The following is a 27,532-nucleotide window of genomic DNA, read 5'->3' as shown; positions in this document are numbered from 1 at the left end:
TTAAAACAGTTCCTCATGTTGTGGTGACCCCCAGGCATAGTATCATCTTATTGCGACTTCATAACTGTTGGTTTGCTACTATTATGGGTCACAATGTAAATATCTGATATGCATGTATCTAATATGCCAACCCCAAAGGGGTCACGACCCACAGTTGAGAACCACTGCCCTACAGCATCATGAGTCAGAAGAGCCAGATGTGAGCCCACTGGGGAAGTATTGATTTGAGGCCTCAGTTGACTCTGCTTCATATACAGATAATAAATTATGAGTCTGAGGAAGCAGCTCATCAGTTAAAGTATTGACTGTGTAAGTTTAAAGACTGAAAACTAGATCTGAAGCAGCCATGTAAATGCTGGCTTAGTGTGGTGGTCCACTGGTAATTCCGGCACTTTGTCAGGAGGCAGAGACAGACCCCTTCCAGCAAGCTGGCTAGCTAGACTACCTAAGGAGAGAGGTTTCTGTCAAAGATTCTGCCTCAATATATAAGGTGAAGAATGACTGAAGAAGACACCCAAATCAACCCCTGGCATACACCCATGAGTACCCACATATACATATATAAAATATTATATATAAAATACCCACATATATAAATATTCATGTATACCACACAAACAAATAAAATAATAAAGTATCATAAAATAGAGGTTACACTATAAATGTATGTAGCCCTTAACTTTTAGCCCACTAATGATCTCCAGTGCTGTTCACTTGGTTAAAATTCTAATACATGTGCCCATCTAAATATAGTCCCATTGCTTATATACGTATGTACATACATACATACATACATACATACATACATATATTACTCTTCAGACACAGAAACCATATTTTTTATTAAAATAAATCATAAGAAGCAATGTAATATCTATAGACATGATTATTAGATAACTTTTCCATCATGTTGCATCCTTACGTCCTTACCAGAAAGCATCAGCACAGGCTGGAGAGAAGCTTCAGTGGTGAAGATGGTGTGAAGACCTGAGTTCAGATCCTGCACTTATGTAAAACAGCTGGGCATGTATGCATGTGATCTTGTAATATCTCTTGTTTGGGAGGCAGAGTCAGGAAGTTTCTGGGACTTCTTGGGAGCCATCCTAGCGTGCCATCTCAAAAGAATGATAATGTATGATACCCAACATTCTCCTCTGCCTTTGCTGAGAGTTATATGCACCTACACAATACTACATACATACATACATACATACACACATACCATTATCATACACACATATATACACACATACCTTATACATACATATGTACATGAACCGTACCTGTACACATACACACAAAAGTCACACAGATCAGCATGTCTGAATTGCCCCATGTAAGTTTCCAGTTCGTTTTACCTCCTGGACTCTGGCTTCTAATTACAGTGCCACATTTTAATTACTGTTTGTCCTGCCTCCTGTCCTTAGTAGTTTTATTCATTTGAGCCACTGGTTATATCTAAAGCACTGTGGGCATTCAGTGGGTGATTGCCAAATGATGATATAAATAGATAAGAAGGTGATATATGAGTGACAATAAGTAAGTGATTAGTCATAGCACAGAAAGTTTTATTGAATAAGCTTCCCACCACTGGAATTCGAATTAGACCCACTTAGATTCTCTGTCTACCTTTCAGCATCAGTTACACGTCAAATGGAGTAAATCTGTATGTAACTCCACTGTTTAGGGAGGTTTGTCATTGCGGCATGATTCCCATGGATACATGAACAAATGTCCACTCACTCAAGTTAGGAAACCAACAACAGACCATTCTTTTTTTTTGCCATAAAACATTTATTGAGGGAGAGAGGGAGAGAGACAGAGAGAGAGACAGAGAGAGAGAGAGAGAGAGAGAGAGAGAGAGAGAGAGAGAAAGAGAAAGGGAGAGGAACAACAGACCATTCTAAGGATACTACTGAAGTCCAACTTCCCAAACCAGTAACTTTTGCTGATTAAGATTTTTTATTTACTTGAAGGAACAGAAATGACTCAGAGACAGTTGCATGACCAAAGCCCACTGCAACATGGGTGAAAACATGGGTGCACAACTTTCAGCAGTTCCACACATTGGACTGTCTCTCTCCCAGGCAGTTCCCTGAGGCTGGTCCTCATCCAGGCATCTGGGCCACTCGCTGCTTCTTCCATGCTACTCTGGGCTTCTCTGGCTCTTCCAAGCAGCTGGTCTTGCTTGAGAACAGCTCTCAGTAGTACTTCCTACTTATGTAAGCTTGGAAGAGATGATCCTTGCATAGCTCATCAACTTCTGAAACTTACTGAAGTTTTGGAATGGTGTACTTCCTGAGTCTTAGTGAGCCTACACTTAGACTATCCCCAGTCTTAAGGAATTTGCCTCCAAGATGAAATACTTTATCTTGGAGAGAATTGCTACAAATAATTCTGCCCACTTAGGGAAATTGATCCCCTACTTGTGAGGTGAACAGTGTTGTAAGAAGGCTGCTTATATATTCTGACCACTCAGACCCGAAATAATCACACAGAAACTGTATTATTTAAAATATTGCTTGGCCCATTAGGTCTAGCTCCTTATTGGCTAGCTTTTACATTTTAATTTAACCCATTTCTATTCATATGTGTATCGCCAAGTGGCTGTGGCTTACCAGTTAAAGTTCCAGCATACATCTTTGGTGGGGCTACATGGCTTCTCCCTGACTCTGCCTCCTTTCTCCCTGCATCCAATTTAGTTTTCCCCGCCTACCTAAGGTCTGCCCTATCAACAGGCCAAGGCAGTTTCTTTATTTACCAATGGTATTCACAGCATACAGAGGGGAATCCCACATCACCTCCCCTTTTCTGTTTAAATAAAAAGGAATGTTTTAACATAAATGTAGTAAAATTACATATAACAAAACAAGTAACAAGATCTACTTTATCTTTTATCATAACTAAGGAAAACTATAACTATAAATTATTCAACTCCATCAAAGACTCTGGAAGGATATAGTATTACCTAAGTAAACTTCCTGTTGAAGTGCATTGTAAGCAATTTGATTCACTTGATTTTCTAAAGACCTTGAAATCTGAACTGTTTCAAAAAGAGTTTGGAGGTTTGTAGCAAGGCCATCAAGAGAGATACTTTTGCTAGCTGAAGGGACTTCTGTTGTTCACTCTTGCTATGAAAGCAGGAGCTTGGGATGGGTGGTGTTTAGATGAGCAAGGAGCAGAGCAAGAGAGCTTATTTCTCACCTTATAAATTGTAAGAAAAAGAATTTCCATTCAAATGCCAAATGGTCATAACATGTGGTTAAAATAAAAACACATTTGGGGCCAGAGAAGAGTGTTCAGTGGGTCAAGTACTTTCTGCACAAGATTGCGGACCCTGATTCATTCACTAGAACCCACATGAAAAAGCCAGACATGGTGCTGTGTGCCTCTAAGCCTAGTGATAGAGGGTTTGGGGGCAGAGACAGGCAAACTTCTGAGCCTCAGTTGGGCTAGTGAGACACCCTGTCTTCAAAAGCAACCTGGGCAGAACCTGATGAATAACACCTGACATCCTCCAGGCTCCACATTCACATGAACACACACTCATCAACACACATGTATACCCATGTGTATACACACATAAATACACGAACACAGCTGTATACATCTGTATACACATGCACATACACACATACCACTTTCCCTACCTCTCAGCATATTGTCAAAGATACAAGTATGGGTCCATTTTGTTTTCTATCTAACATAGAATCCATTCCTAAGTAGACTCCCTGATGTTTTTCATTCCTGTTTCCCACACTCCAGTATCTCCAAGGATGAAGGCTTCCTTTTAGTTTTTAATCATACATTGCTGTATTTTAAGGCATACACATTGGGTAAATAACAGTGCAGTGATTGGGTGAAGTGGTATAAGTCTCAATCCCAGGATTTGGGAGGCAGAAGTATGCAAATCTTTATGAGGCTACCCAGGTCTATCTTTCAAGCTCTAGGCTAGCCAAGTCTACATAGTGAGACCCTGTCTTTAAGAAAAAAAAAAGATGACTGGAAAGAAGGATCCTTCTACATAAACTACATGCTTCTTTGTTTTGTTTTTGCCAATAAAGCTTGCAAGGTTGTGAGGTTTTTTTGTAAGTATAGGCTTCCTCCAGATGTATTGACATTTATCATAAAAAAAAATCCTGCATCAAAACATGTCTTCCAAGTGTCATCTTGGAGGTTTGGTAACACGTTCTTCAAAGCAACGTTGACTTTGAACGTATTTGTTTGAAGCCTCCCCTATCAGAGCAGGCACACATGTAGACAATTCAGAAAGTTCAAAGAACTGTGTAGCTTAGCAGTCAGTTTGTTATGCATGAAAGAAGGGTGACCTTCAGTGGTGACCTGTAGCTGGGAAGTGAGCTGAGGAACTTTCCAGTGAGAGCAGATCACTAAGTCAAATGGAGAAAGTAACAGCCAATGGGGGAAGGTGGTCAGGAGCAACACTTGGGCCAGGACAAAAACTCAGTGTAAAGAAGTGCTTGCTGATAGGCCTGGCAATCTGAGCTGGATCCCAGAATCTACATGATGGGAAGACAGAACAAATTTTCTCCAGCTGTCCTGTGCCTTCACACATGTGCCTTAGCACATACACATGCACATAGGCACACACATATAAGTTAAGTAAGAATGGTACTTGCTTGCTCCATCTTGAATGTGGACTCTGGGAAGTCAAGCTAAGCAGGCAGTCATCCAGTCGCTGTGCAGATGAGTTTTACTGGAGCCACACAGATACATAAGATGTACATTAGTACCCATGGCTGAATCTCTTCTCACTGGGAACTCTGGAAATAAAGTCTGCCAGGTATCCCAGCAGCTAACCGGGGTAGCAGTGTGAGCAGTTCCAGCCAAGAGCCCTGAAATCTAAAACAGAGAATCCCCACATGAAGCCATGAGGGAGCAGCAGGCAACTACTTAAGTTCCTTTATTAACCAGATCATAATACTTTTAGGGTGAAATGAAGCCATTGGTAATGGTGACAGAGCAGTGGACATAAACCTCATGCCCTAAATCAGTATGTGGAGCATACTGCTGTGTGTTCTAGGGTCCTTTCTATTACTGGCCAAAAGTAGCTTAAGAGGGGAAAGGGGTTTTGTGGCTTACACTTCTGGGTCATAATCTATCGCTTGCGGGAGTCAGGGGAGGAACTCAAGCAGGGCTTGAAGCAGAAACCATAGAGGAATGCTGCCTGCTTGTTTGTTCAATGGCTCATGCTTAGCTAGCTTCCCTCATAGCCCAGGAACAACTGACCAGGTAGTGGTACTGCTCACATTGATCTGTCCTCCTGCATCAATGAATGGTGAGGATAATCCCTCCCCCCCCCACACACACACCCCAGATATCCCCACACGCCTGTGTGAGCTAGACAATTAGATCAGGTTACTCCATGCTGCTGTGTCAAGTCGACAGAGATAACCAGGATTGATGAGTTAGTCAGAATTTGTGTCAGTAGGAAATTGAGCTTAATTGGTCTTGATCTTCATGTCGACAAGCTGGTCTCAAACTCACAGAGATCTGACTGACTGTGTATCATTAGTGCTGGTTTAAAGGCATGCACCACCATGCCTGGCTCTTGAAATTTGCTTATTTTCAAAGCCACAGAGATGCGGGTGTTGCTTGCTGCACGAGCATACCCTAACCGGCCTTGCCTATTATAGTAGGGTATCCTTTCTACAAGGTACAGTTGGAGACTTGGATGGAGGACCTTTATTTCTCAGTGCACTTTTTAAAACGTCGAAGGAGTTGGGTCTCTTAGAGGCCTGGAACTCACCAAGTAGGCTAGACTGGCTGGCCAGTGAATTCCAGGACTCTACCTGTCTCTGTGATGGGGTTTTAGGGATGTGGGCTGAATATGAAATGTCCCCCACTGGCCCATAAGGTTTGAACTAGCTGGTACCACTGCTTTGGAAAGCTGTGGAACATTTAAGAAGCAGAACTTCACTTGAGAAGTGGGTCACAAGGGGCAGACTTTGAGACTTCATAGCCAAGCACCACTTCTTGTTCACACTCCACTTCCTGACTGTGGATTCAATGTGACAGACTAGGTCCTGCCCAGATCATCATACCTGCTGCACCATGATGAAACATATTCGAACTGTAGCTCAGAATAACACGTACTCCTTTAAGTAGCTTCTTGTTGGGGAGTTTGTTGCAGCAATGAGAAAAGTAAATCCATTGTGTAGTAACATAAAGTGTCAATGTGTTAAGCAGCTGCTCCCAAGAAGTCTATTTCCTGCCCTCCTTACCTAATACTAAAGCATCCTCACTCAGTTCAGAATGTATTAGACTTCAAAATCGCTATGTCTAAAAATGGAGCAAATCCAGAATCAACTTCCAAACATTTTACATTTTTTACTGTGGTACACCCTAGTGCCTCTCTAAGGTAAGTAGGACTAGCTTTGAATTAGTTACTCTTTTTGTTTCTGTAGCAAAATACTGAACAAAAGCAACTTAAGGAGTCAATAATTTGTTTTGGCTCACAGCATAACAATGTAGTCCATCATGGTGGGGTAGGCATGTCTGCAGGAATGTGAGACTGACGGTCACAGTCACATTGGATGAGCAGTTGGGATACAGAGAGAGCAGGAAGACAGGCACTCAGCTTGTTTTATTCTTTACAATTGCCTTGGGATTCCCACCTGTGGAATGGCGCCTCCATTAAGAGAGTTTTTCTTGCCTCGAGTTACTGGAAACTGTTATTCTGGAAACTAACAGACATGCTCAGAGATTACTGTCCTGGATGATTCTGGGTCCTGTTAAGCTAGCCATTCCTATTACCCTACAGAAGGTGTTGTGCCCACAGTACATAAAAAGGAAGAGATGTAGCCCAAGTTACAGAGCTGGAAAGAGACACCTGAAGTCCTGTCTTCGGAGGTCAGGCCCTGGATCATTGTTACTGCACTATGGGTATAGTTATTAAAGCCGGAGAGATGGTGGAAACACACTGTGCTCTGGTGTGTGTGGTTTACAGTCTCTGCTCCCTTAGCAGAAGCTACTCTGAGGCACTGTGGGTAAGTGTAGATTATAGGAAGCATAAGAAATAGCAGTAGATCCCATGAAGAATTGTGCTGGCATCCATGTGGTTGCACAGACAAGATCTTTGAATTCTTAAAGCACCTTCCACTCTTACACCTTCATTCCAACAAATTCAATGCAATAATTTTATCCCCAATATGACCAGCTGCTGCCCCTCTCTTGCATTCTACCAGAACTTAACAGCCGATAACAGTAGCTACTGAATGTGTAGTGTGGACATCCTTCAGATCCATAGTGACTACTGACTATTTGTATTTAAACCTCTATTCTTCAATAGGAAAAATGGGAATAGAGAAAGAAACCAAGGGATTTGTGTGCGTATGCATGCAGCTTTTGTGGGGGCGTGTGCATGTGTGTGTGTGTGTGTGTGTGTGCCAGAGGATGATGACCTTGGGTGTCATTCTTGGGGACTTTTATTAAACTGAGACATAATCTCTTAGTAGCCTGGAACTCCCCAAATGGTCTAGACTGGCTGGCCAGGGAGCACCAAGGTCTACATTTCTCCACCTTTTTAATACTTCCATTACAAGGGAACACCACAACACTAGACTTTTATTTACTTACATTCTGGGAATCAATCTCAGGCCCTCATGCTCACTAGAGAAACACCTTATAGACTGAGCTCTTAGCTCCCGGGGCCCCAGATGGATCTTGAAGTGTAACATAACAAAGGGTCTTCTAGAAGATGGTGTGGGTTGTCACCATACAGTGAGGAGTGAGGGACAGCAGTGGACACAGATACTTACCTTGGGGCAGCAAGTGGAACAGATTTCACACATCTGAATTCTATCATTGACTTCAGATATACACACTGACCAAAGAAATCTTATCTAGTCTACATTCTGCTTTTTTTTAAAAAAAAAATTTTGTTTTATGAGATGAATAAAATTGTAAACCTCTCATTTTAAGAAAAGGGAAAAACAAGGTTCCGAATTGGTACATTCCTAGAACTCCCATGCAGCCCAATGACACATTAAAAATAGCTTTTCCTTTTGGCAATGGCCAATAAACATTAATATGGAGGGTTCTGTTCTGTCTGGTGTCTTCAAAGTTGCTCCAACTTCTGAGAAGAGCACTCTAAAGATTTATCCCCAAATAATACATTTTTGGTAAAAATAGTAAATTTTGACATTCCATGTTCTTTTATAGAAACTTGTACTGCAAACATTTAACTTCAGATACTCTATAAAATAAAATATGCAAAACTCATGCTGGGTTTACTTGTGGCATTGTTATTTTTTAAAGGAGTCTATGAAATACTTTAGAGATGGGTTTAGAAATCATATATGTATATTATGAGTTCATCAGACTGGATATGAGAACGGATGTCGTTAATTAATTTTTACCTTAGTATATGATGTGTGTGTGCATGTGTCTGTGTGTGTTCATATGCATGCCATGGCATATGGGTGGAAGTGAGATGACCTAGGGTGTCGGTCCTTGCTTTTCTCCTTGTTTGAGACAAAATCTCTTCATTGTTCATTGTTATTTATGCTAAATTAGATGCTCCCTCAGGGATCTCCGTGCCTTGCTTCCCATTTCACCACAGAAGCTTTGAGGTCACACCCGTGTGCTACCACGCCTGGCTTGGTGAACTTAACACTTCAAGTGGCTTAGGGTCTTCAAACTTAGCTCCTCAGGATTGCAGGGCAAGCGTTTTATCCACCAGCTCATTTCCCTAGCCACCATTAACCATTCTGTATTTATAAAATTATGTTAATAATTTGTGCGTTCATTTACAAGCTAGTTCCATGCAGGAAATAATGACATCTTTTGGGTTCCTGGACTGTAGCCACTTACCCTGCCTTCATATTATCTTAGCAAGAGAGTGCAGCTCATGGTTGTATTTCTTCATGACTTCCATTTGTCCACATGGCATTTTATGTCGTTCCTCCTATCCCTGCCTTACTGGATGAGAGCAATTCTACAAACATACACAGCCATAAGTGTAGCTTCGCATTCTGCTGCTGCCGGGGTGCAGGGACACTTGGGATTTGCGTGTTAAAATTCAGGAGAGTCTCTTGCCCTCCATGTGGAAAATAAGTTTCTCCACTGAAAGCATAGCTGTCTTTTCGCCCAACCAGAGCCTCTTCATACAGCAAGTTTCCTGATGCAGAATTTGCACAAGTCTGCCTAGGGAGAAATTTATGTGGCTTTCTGCTCACATACAGATAGTCCTTGAGTGAGTAAGATACAGGGATTGCAACTGGGCTGGCACCTTTCGATCTGTTTGGGGATGTTGCTGCATCCCTGGGAGGAAAGTAGAACACCACAGTTTCCAGGCAGCGGTAAGTGTTATTCTTGTACAATTTTGTGCTGAATTAAAAATATATATCATCTAGGGAAGGGAAAAAAAAACACCTCCAGCTCTCCAAATTTTACGGGGAGTTTCTAGTTCCATGTGGTCTTCAGTTCTCCATTATGTTCTGGAATATTATTTTAAGATATGTTACAGTTTGTTTATGCTGTGGAATATTTGTTTAATGATTCAAAGATGTGTTGCATTCTTTTATGTTGCATTTGTTTAACTCTGTGAAGCTGTGTTACTTTGCCTGTCTAAAACACTGATTAATCTGATAAAGAGCTGGACAACCAATAGCAAGGCAAGAGAAAGGATAGGTGGGGTTGGCAGGCAGAGAGAAGGAAGAGAAGTTTGGGAGCAACAAGAAAAGGAGAAGGAGCAGAGGACATCCAGGGCCAGCCACCCAGCTACACACAGCCACATAGCAAGCCACAGAGTAAGAAGTAAAGAAAGGTGTATAGAATACAGAAAGATAAAAGCCCAGAGGCAAAAGGTCGATGGAATAAATTAAGTGAAGGTGGCTAAGATCATGATGGGGAAACCCACAGAAACAGCTGATCTAAGCAAGTAGGAGCCCACTGACTCTGGACTGACAACTGGGGAACCTGAATAACCCCAATGTAGGCCCTCTTAATGTCAATGACAGTTGTGTGGCTTGGGCAGTTTGTGGGGCTACTAGTAGTAGAGCCAGTATTTAGCCCTAGTGTATGAACTATCTCTTTGGAACCCATTCTTTATGGAAGGATACCTTGCTTAGCCTAGATGTGGGAAGGGGGACCTTAGTTCTGCCTCAAGTGATGTGACAGACTTTGTTGACTCCCCATGGGAGGCCTTACTCTCTCTGAGGAGTGGATGGGGGTGGGGGGAGAAGGTGGGGGAGCAGAAGGATGGGAGGTGGAGGGAACTGAGATTGGTATTTAAGATGAGATTATTTTAAAAATAAAAGAGAGACATAAATAAAAAATGAATCTGAAAAAAAAGAAGAAAAAAGAAAGAAAAGTTGGCTAGAAACAAGCCAAGCTAAGGCCGGACATTCACAAGTAAGAATAAACCTCTGTGTATTTATTTGTGAGCTGTGTTGTGGTTCCCCAAAGAGCTAGGAGTGAAAACCCAGGATCATCATACTCTGACTATTGTGGTGCCGGTGGGCAGAGATCGGGACAGAACATCCCAGTGCCAGCCAGCCTGCGGGCCACTCCTGCTCTGTGGTAAATGCACGCTCTTCCAAGAAGGACACTTGGTTTGCCTAAGGAGACAACTTGGTGCGCAGTTGAGCCCAGTTCAGATCCAGGGAAGTTTCCTTCTCAATGATTTCTTCTTGCAATGGAAATCCCGTCAGCTTTTCTCTATGCTTTCTCAAGGAAAGCTGCACGGTGCAGTTAGGGTAGGAGGCAGGTTGAGTCACTGAGGGAAGTCATGGGAGCAGAATGGGGAATGAAACCGCATGGAGAATAAGAAGCCAGGCCAAATACATCAGTGCTTAAGGCCTTCTGTACATGTCTCTCCCCAATGTATCAACGAAATGGACTGTTTGGGCAGCCAGAGTCAACATGAAAAAACTGCCCTGGCTAAAGGCTAGACCAAGAGCCCTGTCCACTGTATAGTAGCCCTAGCAACCAAAGCTAATAAACTGGGCTGAAAAACATGGGATGTCAGTGTGATTGAAAGAATAAGGCCGTATATTGGATTTGTTTTTAACCAAGGAACAGTGGCTCTAGCAGCTCAGCCCCAAGTGTCTCAGCTAAAGACCCTGCCCTGTCAGGCTGAGCTGGAACTTCTCTCTTATGGGTGACATCTGTATGCAGTCTAGTACTACGAGAAGTGAAATTGCACGCGACTGGAGAATTAGTGAGACGGGAAAAATACAGCGCGATTTTCGTCACACCTGAAAGTACTCACTGATCACCTACCGAGTAATAGCGGCTCTGTGAGGCAGCTAAGGAGAAAAACAAAAATACTTCTTAAATGACACAGCACCTCTGGCTTTAAGAAACTCAGAGACTGTGTGTGTGTGTGTGTGTGTGTGTGTGTGTGTGTGTGCACGCACACCTATAAACACACACTTGAGTGTTCATTAATATATAATGTTCAGAGGCCAGAGGAAAAGTTTGGGCATTGTTCATCAGGCACAATCCACCTTGTTTGTTGAAAGAGTTTTCTACTGGCCTGTAGCCCACTAAGGAAGCTGGACTGGCCAGGGAGCCCCAGGGATGCATATGTCAACCTCCCAGCACTGGGGTGATAGACAGTAGCTACCACTCCCAATTAAAAAGCAGAAACAAATAAACAAAAATACATGTGTTTTGGAGGTTGAGCTCAGGTCCAAGGAAAGCACTTTAGGAACTGAGTTATCTCCTTAACCCTTAGATATCGTTCATAAGATACTATTATGCTAAGACAGAATCCAGTCATTTGGAAAACTCAAAGGGAAGTTGTCGTCAGGCAGAGAAGAGCTCAAGGTGCAGTTGTATGTTTGATGGAGAATTTGACGGGGAATGAGAATGCCCTTTGGGAGGAAAAAAGTGTATTACCCTGGATAGTTGGTTTTTAAAGCTTCAAAAGGTATTTATTTGGACTTCAGGTTATAACAAAAGTTGTTTTTTAAAAAAAAAAATACCACGGCAGAAGCTATCATTGCAGAGACCTGGATCTGGAAGAGTTTAACTGGAAGTGAGAAGGCATAGCTAGTGAGTGTGAAGTCCCACGTTCAATACCCTGTGCTGGGAAAGAAGACTTACGTCTCTACAGTAACATCTGGAGACACGTTTTCTAATGTGACTGTTCACTGAGTGAGGGGCACAGGCTCAAGTCACACTCCACTTGTAAATAAAGCTGTTAATACTTGGGACTCAGGACCATGACCTGTTTCCTTGGGTTTGGGAACCTTGAAAACCTGAGTTCCATTCCCGAGACCCACATGGTGGAAGGAGATAGCCCACTCCCTTACTTTGTCCTCTGCCTTCTACAAGGTATAGTGGAACATACATTCACACCTAATAAAATTCTCAGACTCAGAAAATATGCGTGAGAACTAATTACATCTCAGTAAGAAGACTTTTCCCCCCCACAGGTTTTTGTTTGTAGTAGCTGCCTGACCAATGTTCAGGAAAAGAAGTGATTTAGTATCAGAGAGGATGAGAAATGTTTGCATGAGGTTAGTGGTTAAAGATAAATCTTACCTACAACTACTTAGAAGCAAACAAAGAAACTCAGAATTCTGTCTAAGCCTAGCCGCTGAGAATGAGTGGCTTATTTTCATCACATTTGGGAAATAGATGGTACACCGTGAGACAACTGGGAATCTGAACCCTCCTCATCAAAATACTGCAGCAAAGCAGACTGTCATGGATGTCAGGAAGCAGAGGGCCACTTCATGGGCTGTGGTTTGTTGTTGCTGTTGTTGTTGTTGTTGTTGCTGCTGTTGTTGCTGTTGTTGTTGCTGTTGTTGTTGTTGTTGTTGCTGTTGTTGTTGTTGTTGCTGTTGTTGCTGTTGTTGTTTTGTTTTGTTTTGTTTTCCAGGCAGATAGAGATTTGGGAAATGAGAATATTAAAAAGGTACAGCGGGGGAACGGAAGACAGCCTGCTCTCTGCACATACAAAATTATTTTCTCTCTGTGACCAGATTCATAAGTTATTTTAAAAATACAGCAACTCGATTTCCTTAGTGAGGACTGAAGGGGATCCCCAACACCTCTATTTCAAGCTGCAGCTTTGAAATATCACCGGTTTTAAATCACCCTAGAGTTGTGCCAAGTAACCGTTCACAACATTACTGAGGGTTCGGGGTTGCTTGAGTTTATCTTAACAATTTCTTATGTGTCCCTACTTTTTCTTTACCTTTATTTTTTTTAAGTGTAAAGCCAAAAATTAATGGGGGAAAGGTGAATAGGCATTTTTCTTCTTGATCTAGAGACTTCTGCAAAGAACTTCTAATTACACAGGAGTAGTAACTCAGCAGGTATGCTGAGACAGTTACATTTTAGCTTAGCAGAAAAAAACCAAACGTGCTTTTATTTACATTGTGTATGTGGTTTGTGTGTTTCCTGTGTGTATTCAAGTACACATGTAAGAGAACAGCCTCAGTTTGTCTTCCTTTATCATTGATTTTTCAGACAAGGACACGGAGTCCATGATTCAGCTAGGCTGGCTGGCCAGAAGGCCCCAGGGATCCTCCAGTGTCCCTCACCTGAATATGGGATCACAAGCACGAACCATCATACCCAGAATGTTGTATGTAATTTCTAGGAAATAAACTCTGGTGCCCATGTTTGAATAATAATCTCTCTCACAGCTGAACCACCTCCCCAGCCTCTTTGCCAGGCTCAGGCTAGTGGGACACACTTAGATCTTGTGGGTGTAAATGAATGAACTAAGGAGTGACATGCAGCCCTGACCTTCTGTGCTGGTGGTGAAGTGTGTCCCGATAAATGTGTTCTAAGATGCATCCATCACCCTGTGCAAACCAGGAAGAATGCCATTCCAAAGTCCCAGCTACAGTGTCACCAAGAAAGAAATCGTAGGAGACCATTGTCACATAGACTACTAGTCACTAAAATGACTCCATGTAGGACATATTTAAAATCTCACCCTGAGCCATGGGCCAGGCAGGTCTGAGAATCATATCAAAACTTGGTGTTAAATTTGTGTTAGATTTGATGAACAGCGTGGAAACTTCTCTTCTTCATTGTACAGATAAGTTGAAATGTTAACAGGTGGTGCTGATCATTTGAGATTTGTGACATCAGTTCTGCCCCACACTCCTAGAAACATAGTGGTTCCTTTTCCTCCTTACACTCTCGCCCCCTTCCTCCTGTCCTTCCTTTCTCTTTTTCCTTTCTTTCATTATTCCTTCCTCGCCTCTCTATTTTCCTTCTTTCTCCCCTCCCCCTTGCTTGTTCTTTCTGTGGACCTTAAGTCCTTCATTGGTCACATACAACACAGTTGCTCATGGGTTCAGTGTGGCAAAGGCATTATCCAAGAAAAGTTCTTAGTAGAAGTCTGCATTCTCTACATGGAATATTTTCTCTAAATGTCAGTAATGTTAAGTAGAAAGGGCTGCATATTTAGGTAAGTAAACCTTGTTTAATTCCCTCTCTGTCCACCTAACCACAGCCCCTTAAGTGAGCCATCTAACCTTTCACTAACTCAGCTTTCTCATCTTCCAAGTAGATATAATTATATTTCTAAAGTACATTAAAATGATTAATAGATGAGAAAGTTCTTCAATGAGCTCTGTTCAATTTTGAGCTATTAATAATTTAAGACTTGAAATTATGGGGGTAGGCAGCCTTCACTTTCCCCGATGCTGGTAGGAACCAGTGTTTTGTGTCTTTTCAGAAGCTCAAATGGGTTCTGCTGACATCTCTAGACTCCCCAGAAACCATGCAGAGAGCAACAACAACCAAAACAAAAACCAAACAAACGAACTAAAAATAAAAAACCAGGCTTGGTGGTGAATGCTTGTAATCTCAAAGCTGGGGAGGGAAAGACAAGCACTTGGCAAACTCTGGAACAATGAGAACGCCTATCCCAAACAAGGTAGAAAGCATGAAGGATGAAACTCAAGGTTGTCTGATGACTTCCACATGAATGCAAACACAGAGAGATATACATACATACCGAGACACATACATATATACATATATACTTGCGTATTTACATATACCACATGAACACATACACAAAAATCCAGGTTTGGATGTCTTCATGGTCTTCACTCTGCTTCTAAGTAGTTATGTGCCATGGTACAATGGTTGACTTTTTTTTTTTTTGAAATAATGCCATGGTACCCTGTTGACTATAATGGCCTAGCTCAGATAGATCCTTTGAGAGCCCTTGGTTGTGTTGTAGCCTGAGTGAGAATGACTTCCATAGGCTCATGTAGTTGACTGTTTGGTTCCCTCTTGGTGGAACTGTTTGGGAAAGATTGGGAGGTGTGGCTTGTTGGTGGAGGTGTGTCACTGGGGGGCGGGCTTTGAGGTTGCAAAAGTCCATACTATTCCCAGTTAACTCTCTCTCTCCTGCTTGTGAATCAAATGTGAGCTTTCAACTGCTGCTCTAGTGCCATGCCTGCCTGTCTGTCTGCTGCCATGCTTTCTGTCATGATGGTCATGGACTCACCCTCTGGAACTGTAAACCCCAAGCAAACGCTTCTCCTGTAAATTACCATGGTCATGGTGTTTGGTCAAGGCAACACAACAGTAACTTAAGACGGCTTGTCATTCTCAAAGTCCTTGGTAATACAAGCTGCATCAATTCCTTTTTACTCTTAAACTAGTTTCATTCTGAGTTCTTGAAAATGCGCATTTTAGAAGATGACTGTGAAAGACAATCCCAGCAGTGAGCAAGAGAGCACTGTTGGCTGGAGAGGTCACTCAGAGACTGAGAGCACTCATTGCACTGAGTAAGGGCTGGAGTTTGGTTCTAAGCACCCATATTGGGAGACTCAGAAACACCTGAATCTAGCTCCAAGGAGTCTTCTGCTCATTTCTGGCCTCTGAAGGGATTATATGCACATATGCACATACACAAATATGCATGCATACACATAATTAAATTTTTAGTAAACGTGTTTTCTATATGCAATTCTAATATTCTGCTCTTCCCCTCTCTCCTGTGAAACTATATGTTTAATTAATTATTATGTTAAATCTATATATGTGTGTATGTTTTATCTGCCCTTCCCCACCTTTACCTCAACCTTCCCTAATTCCTTTTAATTTCCTTTCTTTCTTTTGTCATTTCTATTTTTCTTATATATATATATGTGTGTTTGCATTACATGCACATTGTTTTCTATATCTGTATTAACTCTAGGAACTACAAAAGAGAGAAAATCAGAATTATTTATCTTTCTGAGACTCACTAAATTCACTTAATATAATTATCTCCTGTTGTTTCTATTTCCATGCAAACTATATAACTTTGTTCTTCTTAATGACTGAAAAATTTTCATTGTGTATATGCATTGCACTTTTCTTATCTGTTCCATTGTCATTGGACACTTAAATGAGTCCCATAGCTTAGCTAAGCTTACCTTAGCTATGGGACTCACTTAATAAATGTTCTTTAATAAAGGTGCAGGCATTCTCCTCTGTATAGTTCTGACCTTTGAATCCGTAGGGATGGGGCTCAAGGCCAATGTTCTGTATACAGAGTTAAAATACATATGGAACACTCTGGAATACTCCTGTGGAGAATAAACTGACAGATATGAACTCTCTACTGAGGACCAGCATTATCTGAAAATGAATGTGAGCAGGAGAAACATGAGACATAGTCTCATAACACAGGTTGTCATTTATTCTAGGAGGGAATACTTGTGCACAGAAATGAGAGGGTTTCAGGGGACAAAATGAATGATGTAAAGATTAGTGAGGAAGCATCTTGACTAGAAAGTGAGGCAGATCTGGAAAATAGATCTGGAGATATTCAGAGCAGTAAGTAGCATCAAAATGAGCTAGTGTCCCGAGTGGAAGTGGGTGTCACTTTGGGGACTATGGGGTTGTGTTGGTGACCCATCTCTGTACTGAAACTAAATACAAGAGGAAAACGGCGTAAGGAAGGAAGTGTTTATTGTGACTCACAGTTTGAAGACACAAACTTTAACAGTGGGGAAGGTGGTGGGTGCTATGCACATTCAGGATGGATCTCACCTCTCACACGTGTCCAGAGATTTCTTCCCATGGTGATCCTAGGTCTCAATGAGTTGACAGTAGTGTTAATATCACAGAAGTTTTGGAAGTAGGCATTTAAAGTCAAGCAGAAGTAGAACAATTAACGTGCTGCAATATGAGCTGTGGGAATACTCATAAATCAGTTGAAATGTACAAGTAAAGATGTTAACAGAGTTGGCAAAGTTGTGAAGCAATTTAAATTTAGTGAGAGAAGGGTTAAATATCTTCCAGTGTCCTGACACCATGAAGTTCGTCAAAGCTGTTGAAAAGAACAAAGTAGATCTTTATGTACTGATGTGGGAAGACAGCCATGGAAGCACGCACACTCTGTCAGTGGAGAGAGCGTATTTGTGAAAGATCTGCTGTTGTGTAACATATTCTTCCATGATTGAAACGTCCCATCCTTCAGAGAAGCTGCTAAAGAAAGAAGTAAAGAACTCAAAATAGTTTCAGGAAGTCCCTAAAACTAACAAGATTCACCAGCCCCTTCACTGAGGGAATAAGCAATAAAAACTGAGAGTTCCCCTCCAACAAAGCAAAGCCAAACTGCTAAGAAGAGCCGGGCAAGAGCTACAAAGACTCTTGAGACCAGTCCAACTGCCTGGAAGAAGCATAAACCAGCTAAGCTGCTTGGAAGAGGTTTAGACCATCTGAGGCACTGGAAAGGGCACTCGCCAGCCTGTGGAGCTGCCTGTAGCTGTGCAGTGAGCTCCAGGTTCTGGCTTCATGAGCTGTTATCATGCAGGGGTGGGCTTTGGTGATACAGTTGTCTTTGAGTCAATTCTGTTCCTATAAGTAATCCCAATAAAACTCATTGATTTATTCAGTCAGATTTCAGGGGTATCCGTACTTTAGTCTGTTATAGGTTCCCTATTTGGGGTGTCTTGCGTCTCCCCAGAAAATGTTTTGTCCCACAACATCTGTTAATTTGCCAACTGATTTTAAAAATTCAAAGTGATGCTTGAGGAAGATCAATGTGAGATCTTGTATTGAATTAAAAAGGCATAATTACAAGTGAGGGTAGATGCTAGGAGATTTGTGTATCTGAGTACAGACGTCCAAACCAAGAATAAAATGTTTGTAAATGACTTCATAACCCGCCTTCCCAGTTTCTAGTTCTTACTCCCTCCCTTCCTCCATTTTTTCCTCCTTCTACCTTTCTTCCCTCTGTCTTCCACTCCTTCTCTCCTCCCTCCCTTCCTTCCAATTAAATTCAAGTTTTGCATATCTTAAGTGACCCCTGAGCTTTATTCCACAGCCCTCAGATTTTTAACTTAGAAAATAAAGGAGAGGGAAGAGTTGTTCCCTGTCTAAGCTTGGGAAGTATACCCTGAGAAGAAAAGACTATGACAGCTCTGTATTAGTGAAAACCGTCTTGAAGGATGTGTTCTTGCTTCTGTTTCTTAGGATGGAGGAAACTGTCCGGAGTCTGTTGCAGAGCCAAGGGTCTCCAGAGCAGAAAGGGGAAGAACCTGCAAAGATCACGGCCTTCCAGGTACACCATGTTTCTGGGCACCAGTGTGTTTGGTTTGGTTATCTTCCTGGGAGCCATCAAATTACCTTTATGTTGAAAAATCTTAAGCATGTTTGTTTAACCCAGTGGTTTCTTAAATTCCTCCCTGAAAGAGGTCCTAGATGTATGTGCAGGGTTAGGAAGGCATCATGTCGTCCTATTGTCAGGAAGATGTAACATGGGGTACACAAGGGATGGTCTCAGATGCTGACTTGAGGAGCCCTTGCCAGAGATGAATGACTGGGGAATGCCTGAAGAGAATGAGGGCTGGGCCACTCGAGGCTGAAGAGAAGCCTAGCTTAGCCACAGGGATGACAAATGCAGCCTGGGCCTGAGGAGATTAGGCAGCTCCAGTGACTGCCAGGAGGATGCTCATTGGGTGGCCAGCCTAGGCTGATCAGTGAGTTTCCAAGAAAAACTGAGCCTCTGCCTCAGAAACCCAGATGAGAATAGAGCAATAGAGAGAAACACCCAGGGTTGACCTATGACCTTCACATGCACGCACATGCACGAATGTGTGCATACACACAAAAGCAATGTGTGCATGTGTACTTGTATGTGTATGTATGTATGCGCCTGTGTATTGGTGTGTGTACCTATGTATGTACATACCTCTGTGAGTATGTGTATGCACCACGTGTACCTGTGTGTATATATTTATATACTTGTGTGTGTTTATCTGTATGTATATATATGTGTGTAACTGTGTGTGCCTGTGTGTATTTGTGTGTGCCTGTATGCATATGTACTAGTGAGTATGTGTTTACCTGTATGTGAATGTATGTATGTGCACGCATGTGCACATATGTACATGTGAGTGAGACGTACCTGTGTATATAAGTATACATGTGTATATAGGTACACATGTGGACAACTTTATCTATTATTCCTTAGGCTTTTTCCACTTTGTTTATTTAAGACAAGGTCTCTCTCTTGTCTAGAACTTGACAATTCAGCTCTGCTGATTGGCCAGGGAGCCCCAGGGATCTACCTGTCTCTCCTTCCCCAGTACTAGGATTAAAACACACAGCCCTGCCCGGCGGTGGTGGCACACGCCTTTAATCCCAGCACTTGGGAGGCAGAGACAGCGGATCTCTGTGAGTTCGAGGCCAGCCTGGTCTACAAGAGCTAGTTCCAGGACAGGCTCCAAAGCCACAGAGAAACCCTGTCTCGAAAAACAAAACAAAACAAAACAAAAAAAAAAAAAACACACACAGCCCTTCACCAGACTCTTTACAGGGCTTCTAGTAAACCCACGCAGCCTTGTATGCTCCAATCTCTAGACAGCCTATCACTGGCTCTTTGTTGAGCCATTCTCTATGGAACATCAGTTAATATGAGCACAAGAACAGGAGCCCTGTGCCTGCCTTCCTAGTGTCTGAAGACCAGGTCTCACTGTCAGGGTACAAACGCCGGTGCTGTGAAGTCTATAAATATTCTTGTTTGTCCAACAGCCTCCAAAGTGGGTATTCTTGCACTTGTAGGTATCTTAAGTTGGTGCCTTGGAGAGCGTTTTGATTCTTGCTAAAATTAGAAGTAACTTCCAGTTATTTCCAGGTTGCCTGTGTGAAATTAAACTGAACCACCTTCTGAAGAATATTATATATATGTGTGTGTGTGTGTGTGTGTGTGTTTGTGTGTGTGTGTGTGTTCTTGTGTGTGTATACGTATACATAAAAAGTGGGTGGATACCTTTTAAAAACCCAGGTCAAAATGTCACTGTTTCAAAATTAGAAAAATAAATCAGAACTGGGGAGATGACTCCATTTCTATTTATTTATTTATTTATTTATTTAAAATTTCCACCTCCTCCCATCCTCCCATTTCCCTCCCACTCCCCCTACTCCCCTACCCCCTCGCTCTCCAGTCCTAAGAGAAGTCAGGGTGTCCTGCCCTGTAGGAAGTCCAAGCTCCCTCCCCAGGCCTCCATCCAGTTCTAGGAAGGTGAGCATCGAAGCAGATTAGGCTCCCCAAAAGCCAGTACATGCAGTAGAATCAACATCAGGTGTCATTATCATTGGCTTCTCAGTTCGCCCTCATTGTCAGCCATATTCAGAGAGTCCAGTTTGATCACATGTTTGTTCAGTACCAGTCCAGCTGGCCTTGGTGAGCTCCTATTAGATCAGTCACACCGTCTCCATCTCCGTGGGTGGACGCACCCATCACGGTCATGACTTCCTTGCTCATGTTCTCCCTCCTTCTGCTCTTCATCTGGGCCTTGGGAGCTCAGTCCAGTGCTCCAGTGTGGGTCTCTGTCTCTATCTCCATCCATCACCAGATGAAAGTTCTATGGTGATATGCAAAATATTCATTAGTGTGGCTATTGGAGAAGGCCAGTTCAGGCACCCTCTCCTCTGCTGCCCAAGGAACAAGCTGGGGAAATCTCCCTGAACACCTGGGAACCCCTCTAGAGCCAAGCCTCTTGCCAACCCTAAAATGGCTCCCTTAGTTAAGCTACCTTCTTCCCTGCTCCCATACCCACCCTTCCTCCTTCTCAACCATTTAAGTAGTTGTCCAAGTGTGAGAACTTGAGCTCCATCCCTCACACCCAGGTAAAAGCCAGAGTTAGTTGAGCACACATGTGTCATGCCAGCCCTGGGGAGGTAGAGTCATCAGGATCCCACGCTTCACTGGCAAGCCAGCAGAACAAGGTCAGTGACACCAGGCAAAAGAGACCTGACTAAAAACTAAATAAAAAATAAACAAAAAAAGAAAGGAAAAGAAAAAAGAAAAGCCAGTGTAGATGGTTTCTGGGGAACAACAGCCACAATTGATTCCTAACCTCCATTTACAAGTGCACATGTAAGCACACACATGTACCTGCACACATGCATACACTAGTCAAACCAACTACTGAGTAATGAACTAGAAAAAAAAATGAAAAAAAACTCACGAGCTCGGGAAACAGTGTTTGAGGCTTGTTCTCACTGTGGAAGTGGCAGTTCCTGAGTGATGGAACCATTGTCCGTATGTGCGGAGGAGGCACTGTGTGCACCAGGGACAGACTCATCTCTTTGGGGAGAAATGTGAGACGCGAGAAGTGTTCCTTCAGAGGACCCCCGGTGTAAACATCTGCTTTTCTCTCGCTTCGTCTGGCACTGTGGTCCTTGGATCTGGGTGTCTCGGGCTTTCTGATACGCCATGATGACTCTTCCTGCCACTTGGGCCACCTTTCCTGTTGTTAAGTTTGGAAACTTTTCTTTGAAAAAAAAATCAAAATTGCACATGAGAGAGAGGGTCATTGAGCATCTGTGAGACAGAGCAACTGTTAGAGAGACACATGATCTCTCTGTCTACTAAGATACATACGCACCAGCAGCCTCGATGTCGTGGGATCTGCACAGACTTGATGGATAGGCCATTCACAGGCCCCCTGTGTTTCCAGCTGCCTGTGTGTTCCTCCATTGTTGCAACCATACCCCCTCATGTTCCCACTTCTTTAAAAAATAAGGAACATGAATTGAATCACATTAATTAATTCATTAAAAATGTGACAGCCAAATGGGACGAGGAACAAGACTTTGGACCTCACACAGAAAGCCTCTGTGTTCCTTGTTTTTCAGGCTTTAAAAGAGAGCATTTGGAACTAAATGAGGAATTCTAAATATAAATGTTCTCAGAGGGCAGCAATGTTGTTCAAATGACACAAATATAAAATGTCAAATGCCTTCTAGAGAATTCTGTTCTGTTTGCACACTTACGAGTCAACACAGGGAGAGAGTTCTTGTTCCTTTGTATTTTGTCTCTCTATGTGCAGGTATGTTTATGTGGGGTTATACAGGTGTGGGCATGTTTGAACATATAGAGGTCAGAGGTCAACTTTGGTGTCATCCCTCAGGTGCTGGCTATCTGGGATTTGAAGACAGGGTCTTCCTAGGCCTGGAACTTGATGGGTAGGCTAGGCTGGCTAGCCGGCACCCTCTGGGGAACCTGCCTGTCCCCTCCCCTACACTGGAATTACAAGCATGTGGCGTCTTCTCTGACTTTTCACCTGGGTGCTAGGAATCAAACATGGGTCCTCACGATTACATGGAAAACACTAACTGAGCAATCTTGCCAGGCTCTGGTTGCACCCTTTTAACTGGAATTGAAGGTAACCAAAAAGTCATCCTCATTTTCATCATAGAAAATTTAGAGACTTGCACAGTGACCAGAAGTGACCACAGAGCTCAAGTTTATCGGATTTCATTCTTCCATTTCCCCTCCCTGGACAGCCCTGTGCTATCTGAGCCCAGGGCCACACTTCCAGAGATGGACTCAATTCAAAATGGATCCTTTCATAGAAACCAGAACCAGCTTAAAATTCCCATGGATTGTCCTTGGGGAGCTTTTATTAGTTGATGCTAATTGTACAAACTAATAAGCTTCACAGTGACTTTTCTATATACAGGCATTGTACAGGTGACCATATTCGTCCCTTCAATGATTTATAGAAAATAAGTTACATTGTAAGTCACCTACTTCAACACCAATATTACTGTTTTCATCTGGAAGTGATTCTTTAGAAGAATTGCCAGGTGTGGTTAAGTATTGAGAAGTGTCTCTTTCCTAGTTATTCTAAGAACTGTCCATCCTCAAATATGCACATTGTCATATTAATTTGTTTTTGAGTATGCATACAGAAGCATACATGTCATGGCACATGCATGGAGATCAAAGGACAACTTGGGGGAGTCGGTTCTCTCCTTCCTATATGTTTTGAGGCAGGATCTCTCCCGTTCTGTTGCTGTACTGTGTGTTCCAGGCTATCTAGCCTGTGAGCTTGCTGACAGTTCTCCCATCCCCATCTCCAACCTCACCTCAAGTGCATAGGGACTATAGATGGATACAATCACATCCTCCTTTCACATGGGTTCTAGAGATTGAACTTGAGTTGCCCGACTCTCACAGTTGGTGCCTTGCTATAGAGTACAACTAAACTGTGATTCCAAGTTAGAAAGGTCTCCCTTTCCAGCTCTTCACGGCCTTGTCTGAGTCTTGATGTCACCCGAGGGACTTGTTGTGCAGTGGCCACTCCCTGAATCTGCTGAGTTCAAACTGTGAGCTTGGCAACGCTAATGATTTGATGTTTTCTTTGACAGAGTCATCAAGGGAGTTCTCTGGCCCCTAGGTTTGGCTGGTAACCAGGGAGATGCTTCAGCACTGCCCCCACCCCACCCCTTGGCTGGTAACCAGGGAGATGCTTCAGGACCACCTTCACCCCACCCCCAATTCCAATCACATCCTGCCCTTCTTCCCTTCCTGTTATGGGAGATAATGAAGCTGAAGTTTGGAACTCAGTTCTCCTTGCCCTCCACCCTCACCGTTAGTCACACACACAGAGCACGTACTGCACTTGCCAGTACTGAATCATACAATGTCCTTGTCGTCACATGCGCCCTGGCGGTCACCTAGCCAAAAGAAGAGATACAGCTGTAGACCCTAGAAATCATAGCAGCTATTTATGAAGTGTTTCCTTTCCTTTTGTCATTTAAAAATCTTGTTATCTTCTTTTTCACTTGTGCTATTGGGGTTTGGGGTAGGGTCACAGTCATGACATTTCTGTGGAGGTCAGGGGACATCTGACATGGGCCTCTTGTCCCTTTTCACCCTCTGGGTCCTGGGGATCCAGTTCAAATCATCTGGTATGTTTATCCACTAAGCCACTCTGTTGGCTCTGTCTTACCATTTTTATTTTAGCCTAAAGAAGACATATAAAACATTGATGAATAGTAAATCCAGTGAGCATGTAAAAGCTAAGAAAAATGGTATTTAAAGTTCTGCTCTTTGTGGAGAGAGTGATGAAGTCGTGGCACAGTTATTTATAAAATTATAAATAATTGGGATATGAAATGTTTTTGTGAGTGCTGTTATTTATGTCCGGGGCCTGTAAACTTCGGAAGACTCTTGATGCTGCTTTGAGAGATTTGCCCTTTCCTTCGACTCTCTCTGAACTCTGGATCGCTGCTGGAGTGGGGAAGGCACTAAGTGGAGTGTTTTTATTGTGCGCTAAGTCTTAAAGGACTGAATGGTCCCTTGAGGGAGCAATCGTTTTCAGTTCCTCCCATCCTGGTTCTAAGCAGTGTCCTTTATTCACATAAGGTCAGATGAAAGTATGTGTTTAGATCCAGAATAGAAAAACATCCTGTCCTTTGTAAAGCATGGACACTCGTTTTTCTTTCTGGGAGTATTACACAAGATGAGTTTCATGATTTTATGTCTAGAAGTCTCTAAAACAGTCTTATCTGGGAGTAGTTTCTTGTTGCTCCACTAACTAGTGATTATTTTTAAGCTCATAATCTCAAAATTATGCTGGTGTGTGTGTGTGTGTGTGTGTGTGTGTGTGTGTGTGTACGTGTATGCACACACAAGACTGCAGACATGTGTGCCTGTGCTTGTGGAGCCCAGAGACTAACATCCAGTGTCACCCCTGTAGTACACAATTCACCTACTTTATTACCTGGCAGGGTGCACATGTTTGGTGGTCAGAGGACAACCTGAAGGAGCAGGTTCTTTCCTTCAACTCTGGAGTGAGGCTGTCCCTTAGATCAAACTCAAGTTGTAAGACTTAGCAGCAAGCCTCTACCTGCTGAGCCATGTCATGGACCCCCAACAGGTTTTGTGAGACAGCATTTCTTTCCAGCCTGGAGCTTACCTGTTAAGCTACACTGACGGGCAAACCAGTGAGCCTCAGGGATCAATCTGTCTCTACCTGTGCAGCCCACAAGCACACACCACTATGCTGGCACTAACCTTTGAAACAGATTGAGGAGTTTAAGTATGATCCCTGAGAGCTTAGCTCCCTCACTCATCTCAAGAATGTCACTGCTCTCATGGGTTCTATTTCTATTGTATAGTTCTTGGTTTCTTCCTAACCTCTGTATTCAGACCTGAATGTTTTCACTATTAGATATTATGACCCTTGAACTAAATTCTTGCCAAGCAAAAGTAGAACAAGGCTGCTTTTCTGAAATAGATATAACCTATGAATAAATGCTGCCCTGGGACGGTGCCTCCCTTTCTTATGAGTGATCTGGCTGTTGCTCTGGGTACCTCTTGCCTTCCTAGCTCACCTCAGCACAGAGATGGACTTCATTTACAATACTCAGGATGCCTTCTAGGTCAAGAAGTCCCTTGTATAGAATCTAAAAGATGTTGCTCTTTGGTAAGTATGTAGCTTGGGTAAATTCTTGAGGTGCTTTGGATTGTCAAATGGGCCTATCAGTAGAGTCTTCCTTTTGGAAATAAATGAGTTTGAACAGAGCCAAATTGTAGTATTCATCCTTGAACTCTGGCCTCCTTTCTTATCTCACCTCACACCAAAACCTTGGCTTACTGGTGTTTCACAAAGGTGCCTTCAATGAAAGTAAAAATTATCTTGAACAGAAAGCACTCCTTTAGAATGAGGAAGTAGGAAAACAGCATCAGGGCTAAAGTACTCCATTGGTATGTCTGTCTGTCTTGTCTGTCTCTGTCCCTTTCTCCCCTCCCCCTTGCTCTCATATTATCAAGTACTCCTATACATCACCACATCTGGCGTTTTAGGTAGGTGCTGGGGATCATAACTGAGGGTCCTTAAGTTTATGCAACAAATACCTTACTCACAGAGCCACCTCCCAAAGCCCTCCTTTTCCATTTTGTTTGCAGAGTGTCCCCAGCTGGGAGATTAGGAGCTATGTCTGGGGGAAGGGTGAAAGGACTGAGGTCTTATGAGGGGCTTGTTATCTCTCTGGAGCGCCCTCGAAGGATAAAGCTGTTAGCTCTCTGGCTGCCACTTTGGACAGTGATTTGGGTTTCAACGTTTGGGCTTAGGTGTTGCTCAGCAGGTTCCAACCTTGCATGGAGTGAGCATCTACTCACAAATGTCTTCCTTATGGCTCAATCAGAACACAAAGGTTTAGGCTACGATAGGACTCTTAACAGACTCCTCTAATTCCCTAGCAGTTAAACATGGCCATTGATGTGTTTAATAGTTTTACTTGTTCCCTGGGTGATTCAAGGTATGGGGAGCGTTGTGACTTATTTTAGTTCTTGGCTGATAACCCAGGTATAGTCTGAGTTCACTAAAGGAATAAAATTGATAAAATTCATATATATTAGAAGGCTATTTGTTAGAGTGCCTTGCATGATAGAGTCTGAAGAGCCAAGCAATGACTGTTTCACCAGAGGGCAAACCTGTGGTAGTTGCTATGTCTGTGAGGCTGGGAGGAATGGGATGCCGTGAACCAAATGAGAAATGCCCCCGTCGGATTGTATACTGTGAACACATGCTTCCCATTGGTGACACTGTTAAAGAATAAGAGGTGAAGCCTTGCTGGAGAAAGACAGTGGAGCCAGGCGTTGATTTGTAGCCTATCCTTACTCTTGTTCTCTCTGCCTGTGCTTCCTGGGTGAGGGTTAAATGTGATAACCCTTGTCTACAAGACCAGCCCCACACTCTGGCTACCATGTTTCCCGTCATTAGGAACCACATCCCCTGTGAAGCAGAGGCTTTTTCATCAGCAACTGAAAGCTAGTTGATACAGCCCAGGAGATGGTTTCTGATCAGCTGATGCTTATGAGGCGAGACCAGGGGAAGATCTCAAAGGAAGTCTGAATTATAGCAAGCAGGGGAATGCAGGTGGTGAGTTTTTCCCCTTCACACACCCAAGATCTTGCCCTTACTCTCCTTGGTTAGAGTTAATTGTCACTCTGACATGATCTGAATACACCTAATAGATGAATCTCTGTGCATGCCAATGGGGAAACTTCGTGGTCTGGATAAAATGCAAAAGGAGAGCTAAGTGACAGCATTCACATCTCTCTGCATCCTCTAGTTGGATGCAAAGTGACCAGCTTTTCACTCACTCTGATAACATTGAGATTGACCAGAAGAGGAGGCCATAAGTGATCCTAAACCAGCTAAGACTTAGCTCAGACAGCTAATTTGGGAATATAGAAGTTTTGCTATCATGCCCTTGAATTTAGTCAACTCTTAAAAGATGGAGATCCAAACAGGCCTGTTAAGTACTGCAGTCTCTCTCTCTGGCC

General features: G+C 42.8%; 1 protein-coding gene across 1 annotated transcript in view; it reads left to right on the top strand.

The window, feature by feature from the left end:
• Nckap5 (NCK associated protein 5) overlaps positions 1–27,532 on the top strand; it is a 769,956-nt gene that overhangs the window by 411,481 nt on the left and 330,943 nt on the right. Inside the window, exon 5 of the mRNA XM_041648822.1 lies at positions 18,418–18,505. Coding sequence (XP_041504756.1) covers positions 18,418–18,505 — 88 coding nt within the window. The remainder of the gene's footprint in view (positions 1–18,417; positions 18,506–27,532) is intronic.

Source organism: Microtus oregoni, unplaced genomic scaffold (genome assembly GCF_018167655.1).
Source record: "Microtus oregoni isolate MIOR12 unplaced genomic scaffold, Mior012 000003F_ref0000135, whole genome shotgun sequence".
Classification (NCBI taxonomy): Eukaryota; Metazoa; Chordata; class Mammalia; order Rodentia; family Cricetidae; genus Microtus; species Microtus oregoni.
Note: the sequence above shows the minus strand (reverse complement) of the source record. Positions and strands in the feature narration are given on the sequence as shown.